Source organism: Erythrolamprus reginae, chromosome 1, assembly GCF_031021105.1.
Source record: "Erythrolamprus reginae isolate rEryReg1 chromosome 1, rEryReg1.hap1, whole genome shotgun sequence".
NCBI lineage: Eukaryota > Metazoa > Chordata > Lepidosauria > Squamata > Dipsadidae > Erythrolamprus > Erythrolamprus reginae.
The window spans coordinates 128,660,338-128,687,436 of NC_091950.1; the positions used below are offsets into that span (position 1 = coordinate 128,660,338).

The 27,099-nt window shown below is 40.9% G+C and overlaps 1 protein-coding gene across 3 annotated transcripts in view; it reads right to left on the reverse strand.

Annotated features, from left to right (window-relative positions):
- KCNQ1 (potassium voltage-gated channel subfamily Q member 1) overlaps positions 1-27,099 on the reverse strand; it is a 459,783-nt gene that overhangs the window by 335,758 nt on the left and 96,926 nt on the right. For all 3 annotated transcript variants that reach the window (XM_070764765.1, XM_070764772.1, XM_070764756.1), the window contains exons 3-5: positions 5,331-5,457; positions 1,116-1,194; positions 476-572 (exon numbers count right to left, since the gene is read on the reverse strand). In XM_070764765.1, the coding sequence (XP_070620866.1) occupies positions 476-572; positions 1,116-1,194; positions 5,331-5,457 (303 nt within the window). The remainder of the gene's footprint in view (positions 1-475; positions 573-1,115; positions 1,195-5,330; positions 5,458-27,099) is intronic.

Below are 27,099 nucleotides of genomic sequence, written 5' to 3' on the forward strand. Positions count from 1 at the left end.
TTATGTAAGAGAATAGGTGCAGTTATTGTCTGTATGTGTAAAAGCATTGCATTTACTTTAAAAATGTATAAATCTGTGATATTCTGTAATAATACAATCACAGATGTAGAGCAAATCTATTATGGGATATAAATCTTTTAATTCAGTATATATATTCAACTAAAATGACATTATTTTAATGAGATTAGTTATTTTCTGGCCAGATTTCGCTTACAGGTAGTCCTCAATTTACACCCATTCATTTAACGAACATTCAAATGGCTTACGTTTGGTCGTAGTGTGTCTTGGAGAAGACTCTAAACTTCTCCACAGTGCAGAAGTAGTTTTCTCTGCAATCCATGTTGGGAAGTCAGAGAATGTGCAAAGCTAGAACATAACTTCCTGGCTATAATCTATGTAGATTTTTTGGGTGCTCCAAAACTAATGTGAATCTAGACTCCCAACAATAAAGAAATAAATACTCACAGATTCATACCTGTCTATGTATGAACACAACAGACCCCAACAGTCTCCATGTGCCACCCTGCCGATCTACATGAAGCATGCGCAGAATCTGAAGAAACCGGATGCCTCTGGGGAGGGAGGGTTTATTCAAAGAAAAAAAAAACCAAGTTAAAGTAGTTTTGAAATTGACGTTTGATTGTGGGGGAAAAACCACAATAAATAATATATGTTCCAGACATATAGAGGTAGTCCTCACTTAACTGCCATTAACGCCATTCAAAGTTATGAAAAAAAGCACTGAAAAAAGTGCTGTTGTCTCCCAGATCACAAGTCATGTAATTACAATCTAGATACTTGACAAGTGATTTGCACTTATGACAGTTGTAGCATCCTACATTAATGTAACCACTATTTGTGACCTTCCCAAACTGGCTTCTGACAAGCAAAGTCAATCGAGAAACTAGCAGAAAGTCACAAGTTCATGCAATGTCTTGCTTAATGACTGTGGGAGATTAGCTTAATGAACATGGCAAAACATGATCCTTAAAATTGGGTGCAGTCAAATTGATGCCTCATTTGATGAACACGCCACTTAAGGAATGAATATTCCAGGTTCTATTGAGATCTCAAGTTGAGAAATACCTGTATAAAATTACACTTAAAAAACTTACCTGATTGCCGAGGTTGCAAAAACCTGACCTTTTGAACCAACACATAGCACTATCATGGAGGCAACGACTACAATAAGGTCTGGAAATTAAAAAACAGATAAACAAATAAATGTTGATTTAAAAGTTTATGTGCCTTGGACATATTTAGATTTTATGCTAAAATACATTAGATGGTATGTGTTCAGTGCCCACTGATAATTAATATTTGATTATACAAATTTGCCTTGCTATTCCTTTTGCTTTGCTTGTATTTTTATAGCCTTTACACACAGTCACTAGTGTTTTAAAGCCTTTTTTTAAAGAAAAGTTTTTAATAAAGATTTCATGCACAGCAACGTATTTGCTAAGATGCAGAGATTTCAAGGCAATATTTGTTTTTAAGATTTTTTTTCATAAGGAAGCGTGTTAATTTCCAGTATCTTTTGAACTTTTACATGGCTCCTACATAGGTTAAAATGTTTTATTTTTTCTGTGACACAACACTGATTTATGATTTATCCATTTTTAGAAATTATGGACAGAGTTATATACCATCTGTAAAACAGTTTGTACGAATTATCTCTTCCTCGTATATTTTTTGTAAACATTTATTACTTAATCATGCAACAATGGTGGGGGCAAAGATGCATTCTTTGAAAAAAATAATGAAGATAGCAATGCCCTTTTATCAATTCGGGCAAGTAAAGGAAAGGAAGGAAAGAACCACTTTGAAAAGATGAAGCAATTTCATCTTCCCACCTGCATTTTTTTGATAAAAAGAAAAGAAAGCTCTTTTGTGAGGAACAAACAGTGCATATGCTCATTCTGAAATCATATATGGTGCTATATTTATTTATTTATTTATTTATTATTTAGATTTGTATGCCGCCCCTCTACACAGACTCGGGGCGGCTCACAACAAGACACAACACTTCATAACAAATCCAAATAACTTTAAAATATTTAAAAAAGAACCCCATTTTTCTAACAAACACACACACAAACATACCATGCATAAATTGTACATGCCCGGGGGAGGTGTTTCAGTTCCCCCATGCCTGATGACAAAGGTAGGTTTTAAGGAGTTTACGGAAGGCAGGGAGAGTAGGGGCAGTTCTAATCTCTGGGGGGAGTTGGTTCCAGAGAGTCGGGGCCGCCACAGAGAAGGCTCTTACCCTGGGGCCCGCCAACCGACATTGTTTAGTTGACGGGACCCGGAGAAGGCCCACTCTGTGGGACCTAACCGGTCGCTGGGATTCGTGCGGCAGAAGGCGGTCTCGGAGATATCCTGGTCCAGTGCCATGAAGGGCTTTAAAGGTCATAACCAACACTTTGAATTGTGACCGGAAATTGATCGGCAGCCAATGCAGACTGCGGAGTGATGGTGAAACATGGGCATACCTAGGAAAGCCCATGACCGCTCTCGCAGCTGCATTTGTGCACGATCTGAAGTTTCCGAACACTCTTCAAAGGTAGCCCCATGTAGAGAGCATTACAGTAGTCGAACCTCGAGGTGATGAGGGCATGAGTGACTGTGAGCAATGAGTCCCAGTCAAATAGGGCCGCAACTGGTGCACCAGGCGAACCTGAGCAAACGCCCGCCTCGCCACAGCTGAAAGATATTTCTCTAATGTGAGCTGTGGATCGAGCAGGACATCCAAGTTGCGGACCCTCTCCGAGGGGGTCAATAATTCCCCCCCCCCAGGGTGATGGACGGACAGATGGAATTGTCCTTGGGAGGCAAAACCCACAGCCACTCCGTCTTATCAGGGTTGAGTTTGAGTCTGTTGACACCCATCCAGGCCCCAACAGCCTCCAGACACCGGCACATCCAGACACCGGCACATCACTTCCACTCCTCGTATATTTTTTGAAAACATTTATTACTTAATCATGCAACACTGGTGGGGCCAAAGATGCATTCTTTGAAAAAAATAATGAAGATAGCAATGCCCTTTTATCAATTCGGGCAAGTAAAGAAAAGGAAGGAAAGAACTACTTTGAAAAGATGAAGTAATTTCATCTTCCCACCTGCATTTTTTGATAAAAAGAAAAAAGCTCTTTTGTGAGGAACAAACAGTGCATATGCTCATTCTGAAATCATACAGGGTGCTATACAGACTCTGTAAACACTATATGTCCATTTCTGAAACATTTCCCAATGGAAATTCAATGGAAATAGTTTACAAGGGCATTCCATTACAGTGAACCCTCGAGTTTCGCGTGTTCAAGTATCGCGAAAGGGCTATTTCGCGAGTTTTCAACCAGGAAGTAAACTCCACCATCTGCGCATGCGTGCCCTTCCACGCATGCATAGATGGTGGAGTTTCCCCGCCGGGCAGAGGCTTCCCTGGGTCTTCCCCCTCTTGCCCCCGTAAGACCCCAGCGGCGGCGCGAGCAACGGCGTGGGCGGGCGGGCGGCACGCGCTTGGGGACATCCCAGCTCCGCTCCCCAGCTGGGGAAAGCGCGCGCGTTTGGGGACTCCCTAGATCTGCTCCCCAGCTGGGGAGCGGATATAGGGAGTCCCCAAATGCGCGCGCTTTCCCCAGCAACGCGCGCGCGTTTGGGGACTCCCTAGATCCGCTCCCCAGCTGGGGAGCGGATCTAGGGAGTCCCCAAACGCGCGCGCTTTCCCCAGCAACGCGCGCGCGGTGGGGACTCCCTATATCCGCTCCCCAGCTGGGGAGCAGATCTAGGGAGTCCCCAAACGCGCGCGCTTTCCCCAGCAACGCGCGCGCTTTCCCCAGCAACGCGCGCGCGGTGGGGACTCCCTAGATCCGCTCCCCAGCTGGGGAGCGGATCTAGGGAGTCCCCACCGCGCGCGCGTTGCTGTGGAAAGCGCGCGCGTTGCTGTGGAAAGCGCGCGCGTTTGGGGACTCCCTAGATCCGCTCCCCAGCTGGGGAGCGGATCTAGGGAGTCTCCAAACGCGCGCGCACCCCAGGCGCGAGCAACGGGGTGGGCGGGCGAAGGGCGGGCGGCAGTGGAAGCAAAAACACCATCTGCGCACGCGCAGATGGTGTTTTTACTTCCGCACCGCTACTTCGCTAAAAATCGATCATCGCGTGGGGTCCTGGAACGGAACCCTCGCGATGATCGAGGGTTCACTGTATTCAGAACAAACAATATTTATTTTACTTTATCATATTTGTATCAGCCCATCTCACATAGCAACAGTGTAGTTACTAATGACTAATACTATGCTTTTTGAGGATTAAAATATTACCGTGTTTTCCCGAAAATAAGACACTGCTCCAAAAGTTGTGCTACGTCTTATTTTCGGGGGGTGCCTTATATTTTTCAAATAAGACAAATTTACAGGCAGAAAAGCTGACACCCCCAAAGAAAGTGTTGCAGCTTCCGGCCACCAGGGGAACTACAGTCTACGCACTGTAGTGGAGACTGTAATGGCGGTGAGACAGCAGCAGATTGTGTCTGCTGTACTAGACGGTACAAAGCGATGGAAGGGGCCAGCAGGGGACGCCACATTATTACGGTACCTCTATGAACAGCTTTGAATGGTACCGTATGTTTTTCCACCGTACCGTATGTAAACTTGACTACGCCTTATTTTCGGGGGGTGCCTTATATTAGCAAATTCTGCAAAACCTCTGACATGCCTTACTTTCGGGGTATGTCTTATTTTCGGGGAAACAGGGTAACTTCCAGATCACTCTTCTGGGAACATAGAGCTAGAACCAATGGTTTCATTATTTCATAAATATAGGGATTAGTAATATTTTAAAGTCTTATCATTTTTTTCTTTATTGTAATATCAGGAACTACACTGAAGTTTTGTGTGATTAGAAGAAAATGTTTGGAATGGGATCAAAAAACTGAATTTGATTTGATATTTTCTTACCACATTAAAATAATCACAATTTAATTAAATCCCTGGAAAGTTTTGAGGCACCATGGCCAAGGTTTTGTAGGTCTACTGGTTATAGAAGTAACCTAACAACAAAGAACGGAAAGAATAATGGCAGTGCCCACTCTCCTTGACTGATTGTCCACAACCAGTGACCCTAAGTTCAATATCTTAAACAAGCTTGCACTAGAATAATTTTCCTATTAATATTTCTTCTGGTTTTCCACTATGATCATATATCAAATCTATACATGTAACCAGTCTGTAATTGAAAACAGAGACAAACAGCCCTTCTGAGATAATACAGCATAATATTTTCTGTTTTCTAATTTAAAATAAATCATACTATACAAAACCACACATACTCACCAATGATAGAAATGGGTTTTCTAGCAAAACGAAGCCTTCCCCAGAAGCCAACATATTTACTGCGGCATCCTGAAGACCACAATCGAACCACATATTCAGTTCCAAAAAATACCACTAATACAATTTCCTAGAGGAAACAGATAGGGAGCCTGATTAATTTAATATGCCTTTAATGCTTTTCATATGCTATTTGGAGAAAATGGAATATTAGGTCTGGGAGTCTTAAAATAAATTGTGACCGTCCTCTCCCAATATGGTGCACCTCCTGATTGGAAATTCAGATAGCTTTGGGCCCCACCCACCTAAAGAATACTAATAGTGGAATGATAATCTTCAACAACAATACAAAAGACAATTACAAATTAAAACTTTGTTTTGTACTTTAGTCACATTCAATCAACATATCAACAAAAAATATGCCTGAAAAACATAAAAAGCCCTCTACATTAAATGACAATTTTGTGCATATAAACTCCAAAATTAATAAAGTTTTATAGTAACTCAGAATTACGTTAAAACTATACCTTGAATTTCAAATTTTAAAGTCATATTAGAAAAATACCTACAAATGTAACAACAAGAAATTACATGTTTATACACCACCTGTTCAATTCAATGGAAAACTCTGTAAAAATTAAAGTTTCTAGTAGAAATAATGCCAAAAAGAATAAGAAAATTTTTTGATAGAAAAATAAAATTACTTATATTTTTTCTATTATATTCATGTTTTTATTTAGTAAAATATTTATCAGTGAATTGTTGTATAAACGTGTATATAGATACTTGGAATCACTACTAGCACTGTGACTAAATTTAGCTTTAAAATGTTTGACTTTCCTATGTCTTTTTCACTACCTATTAAGTAGTGAAATGTACAATTAAAGAAGCCACCTGATCATTTCTTTAAAATAAATAACATCAGAATGTTTTTACATAAACTATGCTGTAGTAATTCTGCAAAAGAACATTTTTTAAAAAGCTAAGAAAAAATATGACAATTATAATTAATTGACTCAGAGAAAGAGAAAATGATGAGGTATAATGAACCACAATTTCCTACATGCAAATGAGACTTTAATATTGTAAGAACGGTAGGAAAGTAGAAAGAAGCAAGGGAATAAATTATGGGTGTCTTTAGAGTCACAATGGGTGAGTTTGCGGAATAAGGGAATAGCATACGGGAAATTTGCATAAGAGCTGTGGGTTTTTAAAAACCCTCCATGATTTGCTGGGTAACAGGAATACTGACAAATATGCAAATATGTGTTGCCCTAAAGACAATGAAACAGACATACAGTCAATGGTTACTGTCATCCAGTTCTTTGCATGACATGCAGACAAGCTTAGAGGACATTGATTGTTCTATAAACTCCAGCAACTGGAAAGAAGGACCAGTCAGCTTACAACAAGACACATTTTTCACTCCTGACATTTTGATAAAGGCATATTGACCTAAATGAGACCCATGTTATTCTGGAAACACCAGAGGTGAAAGGGCACAAGCTGTTCTTCATGGACATACACAAAAATGCCAGGTAACTATTAGCAACTGGCAAATTTCCCTCCTCAACCCTTGGCTTGGTGACACTCAAGTGTTTTTTTCTTAATACCTTCCCTTGTAGAAGCCCAATGAATTCACTGCAGGAGGAGGAGATGGCTGATTGATATTTGTTGCTATATTTAGAGACAGCTGTCAGAATAGCTGCTTAGAGGCGAAAACTTCTGCTGTTTACATTTACATACAATAAAATGTGATAATCATTAGGAAGGCAAATAAACAACTCTTGGTGAATTACTTCAGTAGACCCTGCATACCATTCCTCAATAAACTGGAATCTCAGTAGTTTCAATATGAAAGAGGCAAACATAACAACAACTTGTGTGCTACCCAGTTCTCCATGAATTTTGGTGGCAATAATAATAATAATAATAATAATAATAATAATAATAATAATAATTTATTAGACTTGTATGCCACCCCTCTCCGAAGACTTAGAGCAGCTCACAACAAAATACAAAGCACAAATCTAATATTAAAAACAATTATAAAAACACATTATAAAAACAGTCATACCATCCAATTAAACCATACATAAAATGAAAAAGTTAAGGGTCAATTATGTCCCCCAAGCCTGGCGGCATAGGTGGGTTTTCAGTAATTTGTGAAAGGCAAGGAGGGTGGGGGCAGTCCTGATCTCTGGGTGGGAGTTGATTCCAGAGGGCCAGGGCCGCCACAGAGAAGGCTCTTCTGGAGCCTGCCAGATGACATTTTTTTGTCAACAGGACCCGGAGAAGGCCAACTCTGTGGGACCTGACTGGTCGCTGGGATTCGTGCGGTAGAAGGTCCCAAATAATCTACAACCAAACCAATAGAACATAAGGGATAAAAAGAAAAAAATGGTAAGTGTGATGAAGTGAGAGATCTGATTCTCTCTCTCCAAAGCCCTGGTGGGCTTACAATGATGACATTGTTTAATTAAAGAATGCCAAAATATGCCAACCTGCAGGACTGAATTGGCTACATGTTGTAGGAGACAGGTGGTTCTTCAAGTGACCAAGCCTTATGCCATATAGGGCATGAATATTTCCTTTTTTACAATTGTTATCCAGCACCAATAATTTCAAATTTAGGCATGTTATCTGGTTAGTGTGAGGCTGATATTCTTATAATATATTAACAGTACATGTATATTGCATTTTTAAAAATGAAACCTACTTTCTTTTGCAAAGGGATATAAATGCTCATGTAGAAACTAACCAAGGAGAGAAGCAACCGTCAGTCTTCTATGTTTCTATACAATTTTAGGGTTGGATTAGTGTTGGAGTATAAGAAGTGTTTTTTTTCTATACATTTATATATTAATAGTTATTAAAAGAAATATGTTGAATATATGATGTCAGACATTGGATAATTAATAGATGAAGATAAGAAAATTTAGATGAAGATATAGTTATAAGAAGTTTTATTAATGATTAATGTTTATTTTCATAAAAAAATCCTTTTTAAGGTGGAGAAAAATTTCTGATGTGTGACTTATAATAATTTAGCCAGATGAAGATATGAAATTTCAAAAAAGAAGATAGAGAAATAAGAGGCTCCATTGAATGTTCAGTGGGGAAAAGAAGTTCCATGTATGTTTTATGTTAAGCATTATTGTAGTGTTTGTATTTACATAATGTTTTATTTTAAGGTGGAGAAAAATAAAAAAAATATACCGTATACCAGATGTTTCAACCACTGGATCCAAAGTTGGTTGTATCAGGATGTTCTAAATCTAGATTTTGTTATAGATGGCTTCTCAATGACTGTAGGAAATTCCCTGGGTTGATATTTCATGCTTAGCTGCCTAGATTACACCTTTTTCTATCAGCATTCTACAAATTAATGTTCTAAAATGCAGTTTGAGAGGCAGAGATTTTTAAAGGGAAATGTCATCAGGAGAAGGAGCGATTGAATTTCATGGAGGCAATTGTCACTCTGTTTCATAACCAATTAATGAGACTGGCTTTTCAAAGTTTTCCTTCCCACCAATTGTCAACTGAATGTTTCCTTTGTTAAGGGGTTCAGGAGTTTTCTTTAGAAATAATTACGGTATCTTTCTATAAATATTAACAAGATCTCAGTATTACTGGAAATGTGTAAAAAGTTCTTGGCTACAAAAAGATTGGAAATTACACCTGGCAACAAAACTGCTTTTCAAACTTTTTCTGTTACTGAAATAAAGCTGCATGAAAAACTACCAAATATGCTTCAGAACTCCCAACATTTATTTCATCCTTTGGCAACCAAATCAGAAAGCAAAATCAGAATAAGTCTCCTTTCATTATTTTTTTTATTCTATTAATTGTTTTAAAATAAAATATTGCTGTAACATAATTCCTATTTACCTTCATCTGAACATTCCTTTAAAAATATGAAACATTGTATTTCAGATACTCTATTTGGGTTTGAATCTTGCATGTACACAATATTCCCTGCCAACCTACAGTATTTGAACTCTCTCTCAAGCCTGTGTAACAGTCCTCCATAAATCTACAGTAATGCAGTGATAAGACCGAAATCTGTTAGGCAGCTCACATCACAGGTCTGTGTTAATAGTTAATAGTAACTTTCAAATTGTAAGTGTGCCAAGCTCATTTGCTCAGTATTTACCACTGCCTTCAACAATTAGCTGGGCTGGATGAAAATATTTTCATTCAAATGAAGTGAACTGAATGAAGCACAGGCCAATTTGGAGCATGAATTAGCTGGTTAAGATTCAGTTACTCAGCAAAAATAACTCCTTTGTTCACTTGATTTATTGCTGAACGTTTAAAGACTATGTACAAATGCTTCCATTTTATGCACTGTTTAATATGATTAGATTGAAGTCTCTTTCAAAAATGGAGTTGCTTATAGCTTGTTGTTCAAATATATTCCAGTTGCTTTATCATAAAAATACTGTGCCTTCATTTATTTATTTATTATTTATTATTTTATTTATTATTTAGATTTGTATGCCGCCCCTCTCCGCAGACTCGGGGCGGCTCACAACAGAATAAAACAATTCATAACAAATCTAAATTGTAGTTTAAAATATTTAAAAAAAAACCATTTACTAAACAAACATACATACAAACATACCATTCATAAATTGTATATGCCCGGGGGAGATGTCTCAGTTCCCCCATGCCTGACGACAAAGGTGGGTTTTAAGGAGCTTACGAAAGGCAAGGAGAGTAGGGGCAGTTTTAATCTCTGGGGGGAATTGGTTCCAGAGGGCCGGGGCCGCCACAGAGAAGGCTCTTCCCCTGGGGGCCGCCTTGAGCGCCACTTTGTAAGTCTTAATAAAAGCTCTTACATGTGTTCGATCGGATTCAGACTTACTCTTCCTCCATCGCTTCTCTAGACGTCTCTTCTGGCGTTTCAACTCCCGGAGCTCCTCGTTGAACCATGGAGCTCTACGGGGTCTAGCGCCATGGAGAGGTCGCAAAGGCGCAATCCGATCAAGAGCCTCCGCTGCAGCCTTGTTCCAGGCCTCCGCAAGAGATTCCGCCGAACTGTGGACGAGTGCATCTGGAATAACCCCAAGCGCCGTCTGAAAGCCCTCTGGGTCCATCGGGCATCTGGGGCGGAACATCTTAATTGGTTCCGCCTCCCTGCGGGGAAGGATTGGAGCCAGGAAGTCAAGCCGTAGTAGAAAATGGTCTGACCATGACAAAGGCAATACTTCTAAGCCCCTTAGTCTCAGACCATTACTCAATTGCTCAGAGAGGAATACCATGTCGGGTGCGTGTCCTCCCTCTGTATTACTTGAGTCAGGTCCATGGCTGTCATGGTGGCCATGAACTCCTGTGCCAGTCCAGAGGCTTCGCCGAGTGACGGCAGGTTGAAGTCCCCCAAGACAATAAGTCCAGGGAACTCCACCGCCAACCCGGCTACCTCCTCGAGTAGCACAGGCAAGGCTTTTAACACGCAGCTGGGAGGCAGGTACGTGAGAAACAAGCCCACCTGAACCCCTAAGTCCAACCTCATCAAGAGAGACTCGCAACCCGCAATCTCTGGAGCAATGAGTCCACGTAGGCATTTACTGTATATGCTGGCTGCATAGAGAGAAAACCCACTGTCAATATTTCCTTTCCCCAAGATGTGGCTTCCAGAAGTGGCAGACTATTATTTCAAAAAGTTATAGCCGTAGGTTGGCAATTTTAGAAAGTATAGTCTCAACATGTCTGGAAAATATAAGAATGAGGAAATGTTAGCATGAAATATAAACAATGAGGATTTCCCCATCATTATGTGATATTCCCAAATTACGGAAGATAGTAGGGTGGATTCTTCTTTCATTCAAAAATTGCCTTTCTGAATCGTGGAATTTGAAGACCCATCTGAAGAAACTGATTGCCAGCTGTGGCATTTAGTGTTCCATATTTTTCAGACTATAAGATGCATCAGTGTATAAAACCCACCAAGATTTCGAAGAGATAAGTAAGAAATACTACTTTTATTTGTAATTTTGAACAGAATTTGGAGCATACTAATATTACTTGCGTCAAGTTTTGCGGCTCCAAAAACAGTTTTTGCTCATTGCTGCTCATAATAAATACACTAATTGTAATGTTGTCCGAATCAGCAGCTGGCTTCAAACAGGAAGGCAGTGTTGCCAGCTGCAGGAATTCGACCTTTCGAGGCAAGTGAAATAATACCATGATTATGAAATACGATGTAACATTATGACCTCTGCCAGGCAAAGTTTCAAAGCACTTCCTAGTGATGTATGTGGAATTGTAGTTGAGCCTAAAGAACCGGTCCAAGCTGGCAGCAACCCACCACTGATCCTTTGCTGTTTTCCAGGGTGGTCCCCAGACCTTGAGTTTGACACCCCTGCTTTCTAGCACAAATTGCTAGACTCCCATTATGCACTCTGGATTCAGGGGTATTGACCAGCCACAATTACCTAAGCATTTACAAATTTTACGTGAGAAATTCATTCATGCGCTAAAAGGAATCCTCTCATGACCCAAAGTCTCAAGTTTTGTTGATGCCGTTATAAGGGGGGAAAAACCCTCCTCTTTTCTCTTGAAGATGGAACATAGCTCAAGTTCTTTTACTTCACTAGTGGCTCAACTCTTATCAACAAAGCACAATTAAGGTACACTGCTCAAAAAAATAAAGAGAACACTTAAAAAACTGAATATAACTTCAAGTAAATCAAACTTCTGTGAAATCAAACTATCCACTTAGGAAGCAACACTGATTGACAGTCAATTTCACATGCTGTTGTGCAAATGGAATAGTTGTGCAAATGAAATATTCAATGAGAACATTTCATTCATTCAGATCTAGGATGTGTTATTTGAGTAGTCCCGTTATTTTTTTTGAGCAGTATATATACATGTCTATGAATTCATTTATGTCCTTGCTGATTTTACAGGTGGTCTTCATTTAACAACCAAAATTGGGACTGGCAACTTGGTCATTAAGTGAAGTGGTCGCTAAGTGAAACTATATGTTTATATCTTACTTCAGCTGTATTTTGCTATGCAGACCTGTGAAGGTCATAAATGTGAGGATTCATTGTAAATGATTCATTTTTCATCATGGTCATAACTCCAAGTAATTGCTAAACCAGGTCCATCAGTAGCAGGAAGTGGAAGCCACTTATTTCATGTCCATAGAAACCAAACTGTAAAGCACAGGAAATCAGGAAGCAATGCAGTTCAAATGAATACAAGTTTATTGCAAGCTAACGCTCTCTACAAGAGTCTGAACTACTAATGATGACAGCAAATTGGCTGTAAATAAGAATCAACAGAATTCAAGATGGGCTGGACTTAAATCGTATCTGGGCTTAAAACGACTGGACACGCTTATCCTCTCACTTGGGCTCAACCTGGTCATCTTCTACACTTGCAACCCATTGGATAAACAAAGTCCTATTCAGCCAAGATGATCAGATTTACCAATTGAGGTAGTCCTCGACTTACGCCACAATTGAACCCAGAATAATAATAATAATAATAATAATAATTATTATTATTATTATTATTATTACTACTACTACTACTACTACTACTACTACTACTTATTAGATTTGTATGCCGCCCCTCTCTGAAGACTCAGAGTGGCTCACAACAACAAAACACAGTAAAATTCCAGTGATTAAAAAACCATTTAAAACCCTTAATATAAAAACAGTCATACATCCCAGACAAACCATACATAAAGCGGAAATGGCCTGGGGGAATCAATTTCCCCATGCCTGATGGCAATGGTGAGTTTTAAGGAGTTTGCAAAAGGCAAGGAGGGTGGGAGCAATTCTAATCTCCGGGGGGAGTTGATTCCAGAGGGTCGGGGCCATGACAGAGAAGGCTCTTCTCCTGGGGCCTACCAGATGACATTGTTGCGTTGACGGAACCCGGAGAAGGCCAACTCTGTGGGACCTAACCGGTCGCTGGGATTCGTGCGGCAGAAGGCAGTCCCAGAGATATTTTGGTCCAATGCGATGAAGAACTTTATAGGTCATAACCAACACTTTGAATTGTGACCAGAAACTGATCGTCAACCAATGCAGACTGCGGAGTGTTGGTGTTACATGGGCATATCTGGGAAAGCCCATGATTGCTCTCGCAGCTGCATTCTGCACGATCTGAAGTTTCCGAACACTCTTCAAAGGTAGCCCCACTTAGAGAGCGTTACAGTAGTTGAATCTCGAGGTTTTTTAACTGTTTGAACATTGTTTCCTCTGCTGCTGCTTGAAAAAGGGCCCACGCTCCCACCCCCGGGTTTAAACTGACCTTTATTCCTTTGCCCGAAGCACAGCTGATCAGCTCCTCAGCGATTAAAGCTATTGAGCATGTGTGCAAGCCAAATTGCAGAGGGAACACGCACATTGAAACAGAGCATGCGCGTGTGCATAAAATGTCACGTTGCGAAGCAGTGGTGAAGGTAAATGTAGCCCACCCCTGAATCATAAGTGTGAAGCATGGTCATAAGCAGTGAAGGGCCGCACTTACCTTTCCCTACTGAATCGGACCTAGAGGCCGGCGTGGGTGGTGGTAGGTGCGCGCACCCTGGAATGAGATTTTGCTTCCACGCAAAATACTGAGGAGGCAAAACTAAATTTCTTTTTCTTTTTGACACTTGTTTCAAAGACTGAAATTATTCAGCATATTTCCTCTTGCCCCAATAAGTATTTGTCCTACTTTATTAATGTATTTTAGCTGAACAATGATGTAAGATGATGTAAGGGGCGTGCATAAGTGCACCAGTGTGCCTTCCGTCCCCTGTCCAATTGTCTCTCCTTATCTCATTTATCTTTTCTTCCTTTCAAATATGTTCACCTATACTTTTATATCTTTTCTTCTATTCTTTTCTTTGCTTATATTATTATGTATCTTTCTCTTCAATGTGTATTATGTATTGGACAAAATAAATAAATAAAAAATCTGAACAATGATGAATTGTACCTTAATACAAAGCAAGGAAAATATAACTTTTATGAACAACCACCTGTGTAAATACAGTAATTGAAAGAATTTGTCCTTAAGGAACTAAGATGTCAGGCGTTTAATCCAATTATTGCATATATATAGTATGAGGTTTCTGGAAATTGTAATTTAGGTTTACTGGATAATCTTTATCAAATGTTCTTTTTGTTTTGAATGTTTTTGTTGTTGTTGAGAGATTTTGTTATTTAAAACTTTAAAATGTTACTTTGCAATATGTCAAAATATATTTAAAAACTTTTTATTAACATACCTGTTTTGTAAAAAAAATGTTAACAGTCAAATTATTAAATGCTATTGAAGTTATTTATCTAAAATTTCAATTTGAAGTAGCACTGGCTTACCAAAGAAAAGTCTTCTTTGTGCGCTGCAGGAAGAATCCAAGCATGGGTTAACTTCATGAGCTGTCATGGGGACCAAGTTAATTGATTGAATTAAACACACCCCCTCTCACTGCTCCACCGGTTGTGATGATTCTGTTTTTCAATGAAGGTTCGTACATCCATATAAGGAGAACAATGGGAGCCTGAAGCCAGGGCAGGTTTGGACTCTCTCTGCAGCACACAGAGAAGACCGTTCAGGTAAACCAATGCTACTTCTCCTATGCACTGGTAAGGAGAGTCCAAGCATGGGTTATACCCAAGGTTATGTCTCATGGGTGGGAGCAGGCCAATCCAGGAGAGCAGAGATGGAGCAGATCCTCCTGCTGAAGGCCGCCTTAGCCAAGGCAAACATGTCAAATTTATAATGTTTGACGAATGGAGATGGAGTAGTCCCTGCGGCTGCTTGATAGATGTCCTAAATAGATGCCTGCCTGGTCCAGGCTACAGATGGAATGCATAGTAATCCTACTGGGAACCGGCCTGCAGGCCTTCAGCTAGTGACTGACCATCTGGGGCATGACATTACAACCCATGAAGGGCAGTTGAAATGCCACAAACATTGCCTCGGTTTTCCGGAAGGAAGCCATTCATCGAATATAAATCCAGAGAGCCCTCTGGACATCCAATGTATACCAACACTGCTCCAATAGATGTTGATGGGTTGGATCAGAAGTCTGGAAGGATCACCTCCTGGGCCTAATGGAACCAGAAGTTCACTTTAGGCAGAAAAGAAGGATTTGGATGGAGGAAAAACCCTGTCCGAATGGAAAAGATAGAGGTCTTGATGCATGGAGAACAGTGTCACCTGGCTGAGGTGATAGTGATCAAGAAAGCTGTCTTGAACATCAGAAACCGGAGCAACACCATCCTCAATGGCTCAAATGGAGAGGACATGAGAGCTTGCAGGACCAGGGAGAAATCCCATGAAGGGTATTGACCTGGGGCCTCAAATTAGTGGCCCCTCTCAAAACATTCTGGATTGCAGGATGGTAATACAGAGACCAGAGATTGTCTAGGCAAAGAACCATTGACAAAGCCACCACTTGCTTGGGGAGCATGCTGGGGGATAACCTCTTCTTAAACCCTGCCTGTAAGAAGTCCAAAATCTTCCCCGCAAAGTTCACCACATCCATCTCCCGCACAGCAGACTTTATCTGCAACTATGTTCACCAAGGAGAAGGACAGGGAGAAACAACCATCTCTGGCTTCAATCCAAGAGACATTAACAACATTAAATGACTTTATGCTAAAATCTCAACAAGACGCAACACAACAGAGAGATGAAATTAAAGCAGAGATGGCGGAAATGAAAGTTGACACAGGTGAAATGAAAGACCAGATGAAGGAGATTAAGCAAGCCTTGCAAGATAATGAAGTACGAATGAAGGCAGTGGAAGAAAAGGCGGAAAAGGTGGAGAAAAGAATTGGTCACTTGGAGGACAAAGCTGCTTCACGTTACAGAGGGTATGATGAATCAATTACACATCTGGAAATGCAACGTGCGTCATATGGACTTCGATTTCAAAACGTAATAGAAGAAAAAGATGAAGATTTAAAGGCCATTATGGCTGACATTATTGGGAAAATCCTCCAGATGGACCCAGATGACATAAAAAGAGAAATCGATGAAGTCTTCAGAATTTCTAACAGCTATATTCGCCGTTTTAATCTTCCACGCGAGATTCACATCAAATTTGTAAGAAAAAGCATGAGAGATGATATATTGCATTGGTCAAGAGCGGGACAACTACAACACCAAGGCAAAGAAATAAAAATATTAAAACAAATCCCAAGACGTGTTCGAGAGACTAGAAGAGACTATCATTTCTTGACCAAACTTCTGATCAAAGAAAACATAACTTTTCGCTGGCTTATTCCACAAGGTCTATCATTGACATGGAAATCAACGAGATATAAATTGGAGAATCTAGACCAAGCAAGAGACTTTTATGAAAACAGTGGAATATGCGAAATGGAACAGATAACAAAAGAACTGGAAGCAATGCAGGCCGAAGCCATGGGGGCACTTGCACAAGTGGAGGACCAGGACCATGGGGCCAGAAGAAAGCAACCTCAACGCGAAACCAAGAAATACAACAAATGACTACATTGAGAGATTTAAAAATCTTTTCAGTAAATGTCAATGGACTTAATGAACCAAAAAAAAGAAAACAAATGTTTTCCAAAATTAAGAATCAAAAAGCTCAAATTGTGATACTCCAAGAAGTGCATATAAAAAAAAGTAATCGGAATTTATTGTTAAATAATAAAATTGGAAAGATGTATGCTGCGTTAGCAGACCAAAAGAAAAGAGGAGTGGCAATGTATGTTGAGAGTTCTATAAATTCCAAACAACTATATAGTGATGATGAAGGTAGAATTTTGATTGTCCAGATTGATATTGAACCCAAATCGCTTGCTATTGTTTCTATATATGCCCCAAATGATGACCAAATTGCATTTTATGAAAAATTACATCAAAAAATTTTAGAATTAAATTTGGAAAATATGTTAATTATTGGAGATTTTAATGCCATAACAAATAGACAATTAGACCATTCGGGGGTGAAGAAAAGTTGTAAAAAGAAAAAAAAGAATTTACTGCCCTCAACTTTCCAAAAAATGAAAGCAGAATTGCTATTGAATGATATATGGAGGGAAAGGCATCCTCATAGCAGGCAATATACTTTTTACTCAAACCCCCACAAAATTTGGACTAGAATAGATATGGTGTGGGCTCCCAAAACAACAGCAGAGTACATACAAGACGTAGAAATAGATGTTAATACTTGGGCAGATCATAATCCAGTTATAGTCTATATGAGAAATATTAAAAAACATCGCAATTGGCAAATGAATAGAAATATTTTGAAAGAGAAAGAATATAAAGAATGGATGGAAAAGGAATTAAAAATATTTTTCGAAATTAATAAAAATACAGACACCACCCCTCAGAACTTGTGGGATGCAACCAAAGCATACATAAGAGGATTAACAATATCCTATACTGCAAAATATAATAAAGAAAGAAAAAGAAAATATGAACAATTAATAAATGAATTAAAACAACTAGAGTTTCTATCACAACAAAATGTGAAAAATAAAGATTTGGGGAAAAAAATAAATTTAATTAAACACAAAATTAGATTACAAGAACAAAATCAGCTATTGGAAAAAATAAAGAAAGCTAAGCAACAATATTTTGAGCATGCCAATAAATCAGGTAGATGGTTAGCATACAAACTGAGAAAACAGAGACAATCTAAATTAATTAGAAAATTAGAAGATAAAGATGGAATAATAAAATATGACCCAGAGGGAAAAGCAAATATAGTTCAAAACTTTTTTAAAGAATTGTATAAAGATGATAATATTGAAGAAGAAGCCGTATTTAAATACCTAGAGAGTGCAGAGTTACCACAAATAACAGAAGAGCAACAAGAAAAGATGGAGAGTCTAATAACGATGGAAGAACTCCTTATAGTTATTAAAAAGCAGAAAAACAACAAAGCCACGGGACCGGACGCTATCCCGGCAGAGTGGTATAAAATAGAAAATGAAGTATTAAGAAATAATATGCTCCAAATTTTTAATGAATGTAGAGTAGATGGTAAAATTCCTAAATCATGGTCGGAATCTTTGATAACTTTAATTCATAAACCAGATACACCAAAAGAAAAAATTAAAAACTATAGACCAATATCTTTATTGAATGTAGATTATAAATTTTTTATAGCAATATACGCAGATAGATTGAAAAATGTGATAAACAGCAAAATTCACTCAGACCAAAATGGTTTCCTTCCAGGTAGACAAATTAAAAATAATCTTAGAACAATTATTAATGTATTAGAGTATTATGAGCAACATTCAGATAAAACATTATCTTTAATGTTCTTAGACGCGCAAAAAGCTTTTGATAATGTGAATTGGACATTTATAAAGATGCAATTAAATAAAATGAGATTCGGCCCCAAATTTGTTAATTTAATAGACGCTATTTATTCAGAACAAACGACAAAAATTATATTAAACAATGAACAATTAGAAGCGTTTAAAATAAATAAAGGAGTGCGGCAAGGATGTCCCATATCACCTCTTCTTTTCATTATGACTTTAGAAGCACTCTTAATAAAAATAAGATCAGATCCAAAGATAAAAGGTTTAACAGTTAGAAAAGAGATATACAAAGTCCAGGCCTTTGCAGATGATTTGACTTTTATAATGGAAGATCCGTTAGTCACAGCACCAAGATTAATCCAAACAATAGAACAATATGGCAAGGTGGCAGGTTTGAAAATAAATAAAAATAAAACAAAAATTATAACTAAAAACATGAGTAAAATACAAGAAAGCAATTTAGAATGTATTACTGGAATGCAAATAGTTAAAAAAGTAAAATATTTGGGAATATGGCTAACAGCCAAAACAATAACATTAAAAAATTATAATTATATAAAATTAATTAATGAAATTAAAAAGGATCTAGAAATATGGAACAATCTAAAAATATCATTTTTGGGAAGAATTGCTACGATTAAGATGAATATTTTACCTAAGGTATTATTTTTATTTCAAGTGATCCCAATCAATCCAGGGGCTAACTTTTTTAAAAACTTAACAAATGTGGTTAAAAAATTTCTATGGCAAGGGAAAAAGGCAAGAATTAAGATAAATATGTTAGAAGACATAAAAGAGAGGGGGGGTTTTGCGCTCCCAAATTGGAAACTATATTATCAGGCAGCCGCCTTAACATGGATTAAAAACTGGATAACTTTAGAGGACATGAGAACATCAATATTAGAAGGACATGACCTCATGCTTGGTTGGCATGCTTTTGTGTGGTACGATAAAGATAAAAACCATTCTTACTTTAAAAGACACACGCTGAGAAAATATTTATTTGATGTCTGGAAAGACATAAAGAAAAACCACTTTTTAACAATTCCAGATTGGGTTACCCCCTTGGACGCAATAATACATCCAAATTCCATTAATGACTCAAGAAATATAAGATATAAAGACTTGTTAGACAATCAAATGAAATTAAAATCTAGAATTAAACTACAAGATGAAGGGATACAAATTGATTGGTGGCATTACGCACAGATTAGATCCAGATACCAGAAAGATAGTACACTTTATATATTTAACAAAAGTAAAAACCTGTTAAGTGAGTTAATCACTAAAAACCACAACAGAGTAATTGGAAAAATATATAAATATTTGATTACCCACAAGAATATTGAATTAACATTAAAAGATAGTATGATACATTGGTGTAGAAACATAGGTAAAGAAATTGATTTAGATACATGGGAGAAAGTTTGGATGTGCAATTGGAGAATGACTAAATCAGTTTCTTTGAAAGAGAACCAAATTAAAATGTTTTATAGATGGCATCTCCCACCAAGTAGATTAGCAAAAATGTTCCCAAAGACATCACCTTTGTGTTGGAAATGTAAGAAAGAAATAGGATCCTATTACCATCAATGGTGGACATGTAATAAAGCTAAAATGTATTGGAAAATGATAGAAAAAATGACAAAAGAAATTACAAAGCAGAAAATAGATTTCACCCCGGAGTTTTGTTTGCTAGGAATTACTAACCAAAATTATAAAAAAGAAATTTTGTACTTGATTATACATATTTTTACAGCGGCAAGGATTATATACGCGCAAAATTGGAAAGGGGAAGATATCCCCAAAGAAGAGGGAGTTATTGCAAAAATATTAGACTGCGCGGAAATGGACATGATGACAAGACGCTTGAATGAACAGGAAGAAACCAAATTTTACACAACATGGAACAATGTTTATGAATGGATAGATAAGAATAAAAAAATAAAGAAAGAAGAGTAGTAACAAGTATAGATATTTTAGATGATCTTTTCTTATTAAGATTTATCTTAGATTTAGTTTACATAGATAGAATAGAAATTTGTTTTTTCTAAAGATTTTTTTGACTTGAAATTAATTAGAAACTTTTATATGACAGTTAATTTTTTTACTAGATATTTTTTGTATTAGTAGCATTGAATTAGATATTCAATTGTGTATTCCTTTTTCTGTATCTGCAATTATACTTTTGAGAAGAGCAGGGATGATACATCCCTACAATGTATGTTAAATGTTTGTAAGTTTGTTTGTCATTTTAAAGAAAATTAATAAAAAGATTTAAAAAAAAAAAAGAAGTCCAAAATCTGTGGAATCAAGGCAGCCATGAGGTCCCAGTAGGACTGGGAACAAAACATGCAATAGGCTGACCAGATTACATTGTAGATGCAGGACGTAGATTGTCACTGAGATGCCTGGATGGTGACTATCACATCGTCCAAGAATCTGTCATCCCAGAACAGACACCCCTCAAGTGTCAGATGGTCAGATATAACCAAAGCAGGTCTGGATGAAGGAGAGTCCCCTGGCTGAGGGAAATCTGGTGGTCTGAAATCTGCCAACGCTGTGACCCTGAGAACTCCATCACATCCACATATCAAGGTCGCCGAGACCAATTGGGAGTGACCAGGAGCAACTCCACCTCCTCCATGAGCATCTTCTGAATCACCTTCAGTATGAGGGGAAGTGGAGGGAAGGCATACAAGAGACTGTGAGGGCATTGACCCCTTCTGCTCCCTGTGTCGGAAACCTGGAGAAAAATCTGACCATAATTGTGCTGGAAAACTACCAGAACGGCCAAACAAAATAGGCGTTGATTGCTTACCTGAACGCCTCTTCTCGTACGGTGAGCGGGTACAGCAGTCACATGGGTTGCTCATGTCCAATCCGGTGGAACTGAGCCTAGTGTTAAAAAAGCTTGCCGGATCCGCCCCTTCCCCAGAATTCGCGAATCCATAGACTAGGCTCAGCTGTGAAGCTCTGTAGTGTTCAACTCTTATTGTTAGAGGAAGAAAGGTTATAGAATGGTAAAGAAGACACATACAAGGGCGGGAAGTGACTGCTGTACCCGCTCACCGTACGAGAAGAGGCGTTCAGGTAAGCAATCAACGCCTATTCTCCGTACTGAAGGAGCGGGTCCAGCAGTCACATGGGACATACCCAATAGATGGTCCCTAGGGTGGGATTAGATTGCTATCGTGTGAGATAACGGATTGGAGTACCCTTCTGCCGAAGGCAGCGTCCGCTGAAGCGTAAGAATCAATCTTGTAGTGCCTGATGAAGGAATTTGGCGAGGCCCAAGTGGCTGCTTTGCAGACCTCCTCCAACGGGGCTTGAGTCGCCCAAGCGGCCGAGGTGGCTGCGCTCCTGGTGGAATGCGCTGTGATGTTCCTTGGAACTGAGAGGGAGGCCGACTCATAGGCCTTAGATATAGTCCCTCTGATCCAACGGCCTATTACTGTTGAAGACACTTTGGCACCCATGACTCTGGGGTGATAGGCTATAAAAAGTGCTTCTGACCTCCGAAAGGGTCCTGTGCGTTGGATATAGATTCTCAGCGCTCTAATGAGATCCAGGGTGTGCCATCTAATTGCCAAGGGATGGTCTCGTTGGAGGCAGAAGGAAGGTAGGACAATATCCTGAGTTCTGTGGAACATGGAACTGACCTTGGGTAAGAAGGTAGGGTCCAGTCGCAAGACTACCTTGTCCTGATGAAATTGACAAAGGTCCTGCCTGATTGAGAGGGCAGCCAGCTCCGAAATGCGTCGGGCAGAGGTAATAGCCACCAGGAATGCTACTTTAAAGGATAGGTACCTGAGGGACGCCGATTTTAGGGGTTCGTATGGTGCCTGCGTGAGGGAATGGAGAACCCGTGGCAAATCCCAGGATGGATACCTGTGAACCTTGGAAGGTCTGAGGTTGGCTATGCCCTTGAGGAATTCCTGAACTTCTGGGAAGGATCGGAGAGGCTGTCTGCGGGGGCCCCCTAGGACAGATGAAATGGCTGCCAGATGACGCCGGAGAGTGCTGGTGGAAAGTCCTTTATGGAAACCTTGCATAAGGAAGGAAATGATTCTGTGTATGGGAATGCACAGGGGAGAGAGGCCTTCCTGTAGACACCACTGGTGAAACTTGGACCACGAGTGGTCGTAGATTCGATTGGTCGAACCCCTTCTGGCCTTTAAAATGACCTCCACTGTATCGGGGTCGTGACCACGCAGTTCTAAGTCTCTCCTGATAACAGCCAGGCGGTGAGGTGGAACCACTCCGGATCTGGATGGAATGAGGCCCCCTGCCGCAGCATATCCCCCGAAACGGGGAGTCGCCAAGGGTCCTGGACGGACAACTGTTGGAGATCCGCGAACCAGGGCCGGCGGGGCCAATGAGGGGCGATTAAGATTACTCGGGCCCTCTCGGTGAGGACCTTGTGAATCACGTCCGGGAGGATTGGAATTGGAGGGAATGCGTAGAGTAGGCCTGGAGGCCATGGGCTCCGGAGGGCATTGATTGCTTCCGCTCCCGGGGATGGAAATCTGGAAAAGAAGCGAGGGAGTTGGGCGTTCGCATTGGTCGCGAAGAGATCCAGAATTGGTAGGCCGAATCTGAGGCTGATTCGATGGAACAGGTCTTGATGGAGGTTCCACTCTCCTGGGTCTATCGTTGCTCGAGATAGCCAATCCGCCTGGACGTTGAGGCTCCCCGAGATGTGGTCGGCTAGGAGCGACCGAAGATGTTTTTCCGCCCAAAGGCCTAACTTGAGGGCCTCCCTCATGAGGGCCTTGGATCTCGTGCCCCCCTGTCTGCAGATATGGCTTTTTGTGGCAATGTTGTCGGTGAGAATGAGAACGTGCCGGTTGGGAATGCGAGGAGAGAAATGCTTCAGAGCCAGGGAAACGGCTCTTAACTCTAGGCAATTGATTGGCTTGGAAGCTTCCTCCGGGGACCACGTGCCCTGGGCTATCATCCCCTGGGCGTGGGCGCCCCATCCCGATAGACTGGCATCTGTGGTGATGACAAATTGATCCGGGCACCTGAACGGGGATCCTTTGTCCATGGCCGGAGACTTCCACCACTTGAAGGGTCTGCGAACAATTGGTGGGATGACAATGCGACGATTTGAGTTGCTGTGCCCCGATCTCTGAAAGGGTAATAGGAGCCACTGAAGTTCCCTAGCATGAAGGCGAGCCCAGGGAATGATGCCTATGCATGACACCATCTTCCCCAAAAGGGAAGACAGGGTTACTATGGATACTGAAGGTTTAGATAAAATGCAAGAAATTAACTCCCCTATACTGAATTTTCTCTCGGGAGAGAGAAAAACCTGGGAGGATTCTGAATTAATAATGGATCCCAGGTGTAAGATGGAAGTGGAAGGTTGGAGATGACTTTTATCAAAGTTGATGGAAAATCCATGGTCCTGAAGGACTGACATGGTGATAGAAAGGTCTGTTTTCACTTTCTCTAGGGAGTTCCCATGAATCAAAATATCATCAAGATAACAGAAAATGTGAATGGGAGACGCCCGGATATAGGCCGCCAGGGACCCCAAGAGCTTTGTAAAGACCCGAGGGGCCGAGGAAAGGCCAAATGGCATCGCCCTATACTGGAAATGCCTGCCTTGAAAGGAAAAACGTAAAAATTTTCTGTGGCATTTGGCTATAGGAATGTGGAGGTAGGCCTCAGTGAGGTCTAAAGAGGCCATGAAATCTCCCGTGTGGATGGCGGCCAAAATAGATGATAAGGAGTGCATCTTAAACTTCCTATATTTGATGAATAGGTTAAGCTTCTTTAAATCCAAAATAGCTCTCCAACCTCCGGAGGATTTTGGAACCATAAATAGGATGGAATAAAAACCTAGACCCTTCTGACCGGAGGGAACCGGTTGAATGGCTCTGATGGACAATAAGTGAGAAATGGCCTCCTCCATACGGTTACAATCTGAGGAGGACCTGGGAGAAGGGCAGGAAATAAAACGTTTCGGGGGAGGAGAAATAAATTCTAAAAGAAGGCCTGTTTGAACAGTGTCAATGACCCAGGGGTCCTTGGAGGTGAGACGCCAATTAGAGGCGAAATGGGCCAGGCGACCACCTATGGGAATTGAGGAAAAATTACCATCTAGGTTTCTTTGAAGCCCTGTTAGAAGACGCTCCCCTTTGGAAGCGAAAACCTCTGCCCCTGGAGTTCCTACCTTGGGAACGAAAGCGGGGGGAATACTGACCTGGAGATCTCTGATAGGAAGCCGCTTGATCTTGCTGGCGCCCTGGGCGACGAAAGGACTGCGTTTTGGTAGCCTTTTTGGTGGTTGGACCCAAAACTTTCTTCTTGTCCGTGGTTTCCGTGAGGAGTGGATCCAGAAGATCACCGAAAAGAAGGTCGCGCTTTAAGGGTCCCAGGGATAACTGCCACTTCTGGCGTACTCCCGCTTGCCAAGGGCGAATCCATAGGAGTCTTCTTGCCGTTGTAGAAGCTGCAATAGACTTAGCAGAAAATCTAGTAGATTGTAAAGTGGCATCAGCCACGTACTGGGCAGCTGCAAAGACCTTGTTGAAGTCTTGCTGACCTCTCAAGTCATCGGGAGGAATATGCTGTTGAAGTTGGCGAAGCCACAGAAGCATGGCTCTGGAGAAAAAGGAAGCCGCTGCAGAACTTTTAATGGCCCAGGAATCTGCGGTGAATCCTCTTTTGAGCATTTGTTCAATCCGCTTGTCCTCTGGGCGAAGGACTTCCTCTGCTTCGCCTGGCACAGCAGCCGCCGAGTGAAGGATCTTGACAGGTTCATCCGGTTTAGGAAAGGATAGGAGCTCCTCATAGGAAGAGGAGAGTTTGTACAATTTTCTGTCCTTGGTTGAGGGATTAAGCCCAGAGGCTGGGAAATCCCACTGCTTAAGTAAGGCATCTTTAAACAATTTAGGCATAGGAATTACCTCGTTATCCTCCTGTTCCTCTGTGAAGTAAGGTAAATTCTCCTCCGGGGGATCAGTGGATGTGGAGGCCTGTTTCTCCTGGGCCGCCAATCCCGTAGAAATTCTAGCTTTGAGGAGAAGAGATTTGAACAATTGAGAAGGAAAAATAGTAATTGGAGAAGGAACCTTTATTTGGGATTCCTCATCATCTGAGAGACCTTGAAAGGGATCCTCATCCTCCTCCATATCCTCATATTCGTCCTGAGAGGAATCTGAATCATCCTGAATAGGAGCTCTAACCGCTGGGGAAGAACCCAAGGGGCGGGAGGGACGAGGAGGTGGAGGAGGTAAGGGAAGCTCATTGATGGTAGAGAATTTAGCATCAATGGCCTTGGACAACACAGAAAAAATAGATTGGAATTCAGGAGGTAAACTAGAAATATCAGCAGGAATGGCAGAAGAATCCCTGAAGGCCTGGGAGGATCCTGGCTGGGGGGAATCTTCAATAATATCTGGTTCCTCTGGACCTATTCCCCATAGGTTAGGTTGGGGTCTGTCTAGGTTTGGCTCATCCAGAGATAACACAGGGACCCCAGAAGGAGGCAGACTAGAAGCCTCTGGGGGGTCTTGACTACTGAGTACTTGGGCCTGTACTTTCAAACGCTTTGCTGATTTGTCATGGATTCTTTGTAGGGCTAGGTCCCTTCTCTTCTCAGCCCTGGTGACCTTGGTCGAGGGGCGGGCCCCTGAAGAAGAGGAGGTCGAGGCCTGGGGGATACTGGTAATCTCATCGCCTGTAGGCCTGGCCTCTCTGGGACCTTTAGTTGTGCCTCTCTTGGGAAAAGTAGCCATAGTCTGACAATTAACAGAAGACCAGGCTGAGCCAAAAAACTGAATAATTAGGGAGAAGATTTCAAGGACTTCCCAAGAGGAATGGATCCTGCTCCGAGGCCTCGGAGCTGCTGAGACTTGAGGGCAATCTGGGCAAACCCAGAGTTCGTGTCCCCAAATACAGCGTGGCCAGCCTCCCTAAACTTAAATTAAAGTAAACCAAGGCACTCTGGTTGGAGGCTTAGCCGGTGGAGAATTAAGCCTGAGCGTCCCAAAGCCCACTCCGGGATCCACGCGGTGGACTGAGGCCTACGCGGCTGGCAGGAGGCCAACACGAGAGGCCTAAATTTAAAAAGGGCGCGAAGGCCTTCGCGCCGAAAAATCGCTCCGTAATAGAATTCTTAAAGGGGAAGCGATCGACTAAGTCCAGGAGACTAGAAACAAGCGTCTCACTCCGCAGGAGGTATTTCTTAAGCCCTTTTACAATAATACAATAATGAATCAATGAATCAATACTTGCACCAAGACCTCCAGGCCAAAGGATTAAAGGAATCCACAAGCGGCAGCGGGGATCGTAAACGGCAAAACAGCCGGGGGAAAACGAAACCGCAACTTCTCCCAAGGAAAAAAGCCGAGCCACAAACGGCTGGCGCTATTAGTGCAAGTAAATAAATAAGGATAAAGCAATTCTTACTACTTTTGAAGGAAAAGATCGAAGGGAAGGTGTTAGAATGTTGAACGAGCTATCACAATACAACCGCAGGATAT